The sequence below is a fragment of the Pteropus alecto genome, unplaced genomic scaffold (assembly GCF_000325575.1).
Source record: "Pteropus alecto unplaced genomic scaffold, ASM32557v1 scaffold74, whole genome shotgun sequence".
Lineage (NCBI taxonomy): Eukaryota > Metazoa > Chordata > Mammalia > Chiroptera > Pteropodidae > Pteropus > Pteropus alecto.
Window position 1 is genome coordinate 755,795 of NW_006436291.1, and position 6,328 is coordinate 762,122.

Consider the following 6,328-nt stretch of genomic DNA (forward strand, 5'->3'; position numbering starts at 1 on the left):
AGCTGTGGTGACCTCGAGCCTGGGAAGTGATCTAGACCCCCGGGGGCCACGAACCCCGCTCTGCTGCTCTGCGAGGGGCAGGCCGAGCACAGGAGGCAAAACTGTCCCCTCTCAAACGAACCTGCGGAGGACAGCGGGTGGGACGCCTCCTGGGGACAGCCCGTGGGGAGCAGCGGGGCTCCTGCCCTCTGCCCAGATAACGGGGTATCGCGCTTGCCTTACGCGACATTCTTGGCAAACGGGGACAACAAGCGAGGCAGCTGTGCCGTCTCTCTGGGTGACGTTTTAGGCTTAGACTTTTTGAAACACTCAGACTTTTTACTGAATGTGTTATTTTCATATAGAAGCTGCGACCTTGGCTAAATGCCTCACCGCCCACCATCTGGCACAAACGGTTCTGGGAACGTAGGTGCGGGATGGGGGGCTGGGCTCCCCACCCTCCTGGGCGTGCGTGGGGGCAGATGACCTGGGGAAACCACTGTGGGCACATGAGCCAAAGCCCTCGCCGCCTCTCTCCAGGCACCAGCTGCTTCCTGCCAGGACCCTGAGAAAGGCAGTCACCTGGCAGACACCTGACATTTAATGTGTCCACACGGACACTTCTCTGCCCCCAGCAGGCCTCCATCCTCAGTCCCCCGCACCTCTTTGAGGGGGGCATTGTCCTCTGCCCTGTCCTTCCCTCATGTCCCCCCCAAACCAGCCAATCCCTCCCGCCCCACCTCCAGGGTGCACCCCAAGTCTGCCTATCTCCTGCTCCCCTGCTCTAAGCCAGCACCGCCTCCCGCCCCGCCACCCACGCCGCACAGGAGAGCCAGGAAGAGGCAGCGGTCACATGACCTCGAGCCACCAGGGGGATACCAGGGGGCGGGGTCCGCCCTCACTTGCTCTGCTTGGCACCTGTGCTCTTTCCCCATGGCTCCAGCTCCGACCCCTGGACCCCCGCCTGGCTGTGCCGGCGTCTCCTGTCCCTCCCCTGCCCAGGTGCCCTCCTGCAGTCCCGGCCGGGGGCCTCTGCCGACTCCTCTGAGCTCCTGTCCCAGCCCTGTCACCCCACCGGCCCCATTACTTTGTGTCACTTACTCCACAGCCGTTATCACTCCCGAAGGTGCCTTATTTCTCTTCCATGACTGTGCAGCACCCCCCACAGCCAGAGCCAGTGTCCCAGGTGGGGTGGGGCGGAGGGTGGGGGCGGGGCCGTGCCAGCTTCATCCACTGTTCTTCCCATTAAGACACACGGTGACTGTGACACCAGCTCACTTGGCTGGTGCACCCCCACCGGCAGTCATATTGTCCACGGGGTTCACTCGAGACTTCCCGTAGGGCAGCCTGCACCCCGCAATGCCTGGAGACATTCTAGCAGCCACGCTTCTCTCGTAGAGCCTTCCAGGCCCTGACGGCCCTCCAAATGTACACGGTCCAGCTGTTCGCAGTTCTGGCCGGAGAACTGGACCGCCGCTGAGGCCTGGGGCCGGCGGGTGTTACCGCCTCCCGTGCGAGATGCACCTCCTTTTTCCAGATTACACTGAGTTCAAGACATTAAAAGAGCAAGGCTTCTGATGGCGTTTCTCAATGATGTGGAGGGTCCGCCAATGCCATTTCCGAACGTGTCTGAGGGGACCACGACTGCCCACTGTGGGGACGCAGCAGCAGGTCGTGGCTGGACGTGGCGGGGCCAGCACTGCTGCCCACATCCGGGTCTGCAGCAAGCTCGTCCCTCTAACAGACAACCTACGTTCACCTTCACGAAAGCTTCTTGGGTGGCGATCAGCAGAGAAAGGAAAACAGCGTCGTGCGTGTCACGGGTGGGTGTGGAGCAGGGCGTGGGAGTGGAGGAGGAACATCTGCACGTGTGCGCTCACACTCACACTTCTTAAAACCCAAAATATTTTCAGTGGAGCTTGGCTGGGAAGCTGCAGGCCTGGCTTGGAGGCACCAGTGGCAGCTGTGAGGTGGGCCTTGGGGGGGAGGCTCAGAGATGCCCCCAGTTCCCAGTGGCAGGGGCCCTCCTGGCTCTGGTCTACCTGTACCCCGCTTGTCCCACCCCCGGACCCGGAGGTTGAGGAGACAGGAATCACTGCCCCACACCACCTGCAAGTCCCTTTAATGCAGGAGCTCCCCCCACCCCCACCAGCTCAGCCCCAGGCCGGAAGGGTGGGCAGAGGAGGGAGGGCGGTGACCCGGCTGCTGAGCCTATGGGGAGGCAACTCTCAGCGTCGCCCAGCACCGCCAGCCCCTGAGCAGCCCGGAGCCACTGAGACGCCCCTGTGTCTCATTCTGCAGGTCGAAGGTGAGGCTGGGGGGGTCACAGAAAACTGATGCGCAGCGAAGCCTGGGGACCACAGCACAAGGGCCCTTGGCCGTGGAGGACCGCCCGCAGAGGTCGAAGGACGTCAGGGCCCTTTGCGAGGCAGGACGTCTGTAAGGAGCGTCGATGTGGGTGCAGAGCAGAGCGTCTGCCAGCCGGCTGGGCCCAGTGAGGGCGCCCTGCGATCTGATTCCTGGAGCTCCCCTCCGGTCCGCCTCGCTGGGGGGCCCTCGTGGTCCCAACGGGCCGCGGTGCAGCCTCTGGCACACTGTAAATGCACACCCTCTGTCTAACCCAGCAAATGCAGGTGCAAGACTTTCTCCTACAGGCGTCCGGGCACGTGTGGTCCAAGGCAGGCAGACATTGCTTGGCTACTGTTTCAGCCCAGATCGAAAACAGCCCGGGGCCGCTGACAAGCCGGGCGCACTGGGGCCCCGGGCGGATGAAGGTCGCTGCGTGAGCTCCCGCGCCCCGTGCAGGAGGGTGCTTTGGGGGTGCGGAGACCGGACGTGTGGCACATCTATGCCTTAGTGAGAGGGACACACGCATTGCCCTGTAGCGACTGTCACACGCCCCCTCTGAGAGGGGACCCGGGCATGGGCTCACTGACACGGGCCGTTCTCATGCTCTGTTTGAATTCTGTAGCAACAGGTTATATCATCTTTTCCAAAGATAAAGAAATATGTGTCATATAAATAACAAGACCCGGGACCTCAGACACCAGCCCCAGGGCCCTTGCCTGGTGCCAGGAGGGCTGGGGGCTCCGCCAGGCCAAGACGTGGGCTGTGACAGGCGCGGGGCCAGCATGCGCCCCCTGGGCGGTGGCGGGACGGGTGTGCATGATGCCGCTGCGGTCGGAACACGGAGAGTCTGGAGCGGCCGGGTATGTCGTCGCATCGAGAAGATAATGGCTCTTCTCACCCAGTCAAACAAACGGCTTCGTCGTCACTGGTTCTTAACAATACCCTCTTCTTCTCTCGCATCTGCAAACGGGGGCGGGGGTGCCGGGTGATGGCAGAGGCTTGGCCTCAGGGGCCCCAGGCTGCTCAGGACAAGAGGCTCTGAGTGCCCGCAGGCCTCTGGGGCACACTGTGAGGTCGGCTCTGCATCTGGGGACAACTGTCCATCCCAGGCTGCTTGATGTTTGTGCCTTCACCTCGTGCGCCAGCCGGGCAGTGTGTCTGGGCCTCTCGGTGAGGTCCTTGCTGACTCTGTGACCTCTCGGTGCAGATCAGGTGCTGACATGCTGGTGCCCGCGCCCTGAGAAGCCACACGGTGGGCTGTGGTGGCCGCCTTTGTATCCGTCCTGTCTCTGGGGCTCTCTGCGCGTGTCCTGCCCAGCACCAACAGCAGCAGGTCCTCTGATTGTCCCCTTTACAGAGCAGGGGGCCCGAGGTGGGAGGGTCAGGGCTTGGTGACGCAGAGAGCCCCTGCAGCAGCCCCGCTGCAGACACTGTGCGAGCCAGCACCCTGGGGCCTGGAGTCCGAGTCCCATGTGAGCACTGCGGGTCACAGAGTGTGGCTCTCCTTCTGATTTAACCAGGAGGCAGAGTAACTCGGAGGAGGCAGCTGGCCCCGAGTGACCGACTCCCCTCCACCAGCAGGCCTCTGGGAGAGACGTGTGCTGGGCAAGCGGTGAGCAGTCACGGCCACAGCCCCGGTCCTCGGGCCTTTCAACCCTCTGGGAGGAAATCCTGCCCCGGGGTTCACCCTCTCCCCAAGTCTCATCCTCTTTGCAGCCCCTTCTGAGGGCGCATTCACACTTCCTAGCAGCTCCTGGGAGGGGTGGGGGGCAGAGGCCATGGCAGACAGTGGGGAGGCGTGGGCCAGTGAGACGGCCCCCCCGGAGCCTGGCCTGGCACTGAGGGCGCGCGTCCTCCCACTGGCCCTCACCCTCCTCCCCAGAGGCCCGCTTAATTGCCAGCACGAGCCCAGCCTTCCCTGCAGGCGGCAAGGACCCCCACATGCTGGGTGTCAGGGCGGGGTCCGCTGCCCCTCCCTAGAGCTTTGCACCCTCCCCAGCTGCCTTGAGAGGCCCTAGGGACCCCAAGACGCCTGGGCAGGCAACCCCACGAAGACTGGGCAGGCCCTGGGGGCCAGGAGAAGCGGGCGGGGTGCGTGGGGAGCCCACCTTGCTTTTCTCCTGCTGCAGCTCGATCTGGATGTCGGTGAGCTTGGCCCGCAGCTCCTCGTTGGCGGCCTGCAGCCCGGCGAGGACGTCCGCCTTGTCCCCCTTGCCTCTGCCGCCCGTACCCTTCTTGGACATGGTGAGGGTGGCTGAGGGGAGCCTGTCTGGGCTGGGCTGTCCACACCAGGCAGGGGCGGGGTCTTCTCACTGCTGCTCTGCTACATCTTCTCACTCACCTGCAGGGAAAGCACACCTGGGTGAGCAGACTGGCCTCGGCCTGAGCTCGGGGCCCGGCAGGGACGGCCAGGCTCGCCTCTCACCGGCCCCGGGGACACCAGTGCAGCCTTCCAGACAGTGCCCCGACGGGAGCCCCCCGCAAAAGCATTTACTCTTTGTCCTTTGGAATGAGAGTCTGGGGACTTAAATAAGGCCTGACTCTCACACTGGGGGTGGGGCAGCCTGATGGCAACGGTGGTGACCGTGGACAACCTCTCAGAACTAGTGTTTTCAAGCGTAATTTAGGTGGAAACGCAAATGGTTGATGAAGCGGACTCGCCATCATCAACGGTAGCGGTAGCAAGGACAGACGTTTGCGTCCCCTTGAGAGCTGCTGGTTTATAATGCTGAGGAGGGGTGGGGAGTCTGACCGTAGTTCAGAAACGAAGGAGGCCGGAGGACCTGGCAGTGTGCCGAGGCGGTGCCCGCTGCAGGCCGAGGCCCCGGCGTGCCCACGCGGGCAGAGAGGGGACAGCTCTGCCCGAATCAGAGGGTTTTACCCTAAACTGGCTCTTTAGGAAAAAAGGAAACTCGCTCAGGAGAGCACCTAAAAACACCAGTTACTGACGTGCTTCCTCCTGGGGGGCCAGTTTCGGAAACGCAAAGCTCACGCTTTGGTGCGTTGGAGGCAGGCGGTGTGGCTGAGTGCGTGGCTGAGACCCGGCCTCCCGGCCATGGCCACGGTCACGGCCACAGCCATGGCCACTGGGTGCGCAGCCCACAGGGCCCGCGGCCGACTCAGGGGCCAGTCGCTCAGGAAGCGGCTTGTGCATTTGCTTCTGCAGTCGTAAAGCGACGGGCAATTTAGTTAGAAGGTCCTGGAACGTCCTGCTATTGAAACGGGCTTACTTTTTCAGAGTTTTCTCCATAAAGCTTAAGTATGATTTTTGTCTGTCTCGATATAGTTTATCAATATAAAATATATGTACAATTATGAAGTGGTTTTGTCAGTGAGATTTTCTAGAAAATCAATATTGTTGTAAATCTGAAACTTACGGCTCCCTGTAATTTTATCCACGGAAATATTTTTTATAGGGTTTGCTATTTCAAATGTAAGATTTCTTAAAAACACAATCTCCCGTCCCAGAAGGGCATACCATGTCAATTTAGGGACGAGGGTCCGTGGGTCCGTGGGTGACTGGTAAGCACCCAGTGAGGTGAGTATTGATGGTCCCCAAGATTGTCCCTGTGCCAAGCCCAGAACCTGGGAGGTTCTGCAGATGTGACTGGGGTTAAGGACCCGCGATGGGAGGTCATCTGGATTGTCCCTGTGGCCCAGTCCAGTCACATGGTTCTAAAAGCTGCCGACAGTTCCCGGCTGAGGGGGAGAGACACGGCCTGAGGAAGCCTTGACCTGAGGCGAAAGGAGGCGGCCACGAGGCCAAGATGGGCAGCTGAGAATGGCCCTCGGGTCACACCGGCCAAGACAGTGGGGACTGCAGTCCTACGGGCTGCAGCCGCTAATCGCCCAAATGAGCAAAGACACAGACCTTAGAAGCCCCCAGAACCACCCAGAAGCACGCAGCCGGCCCACGCGCTGATCTTCACTCGGCCCCGGACTTCTGACCGAAGAACCGCAAGGTGACAGATGTGCGCGGTTTAGGGCTGGATTTGTGACA

General features: G+C 61.7%; 1 protein-coding gene across 1 annotated transcript in view; it reads right to left on the reverse strand.

Annotated features, from left to right (window-relative positions):
- JAKMIP3 (Janus kinase and microtubule interacting protein 3) overlaps nt 1-6,328 on the reverse strand; it is a 42,961-nt gene that overhangs the window by 25,374 nt on the left and 11,259 nt on the right. Inside the window, exon 3 of the mRNA XM_015590154.2 lies at nt 4,437-4,669. Coding sequence (XP_015445640.1) covers nt 4,437-4,571 — 135 coding nt within the window. The 5' untranslated portion in view covers nt 4,572-4,669. The remainder of the gene's footprint in view (nt 1-4,436; nt 4,670-6,328) is intronic.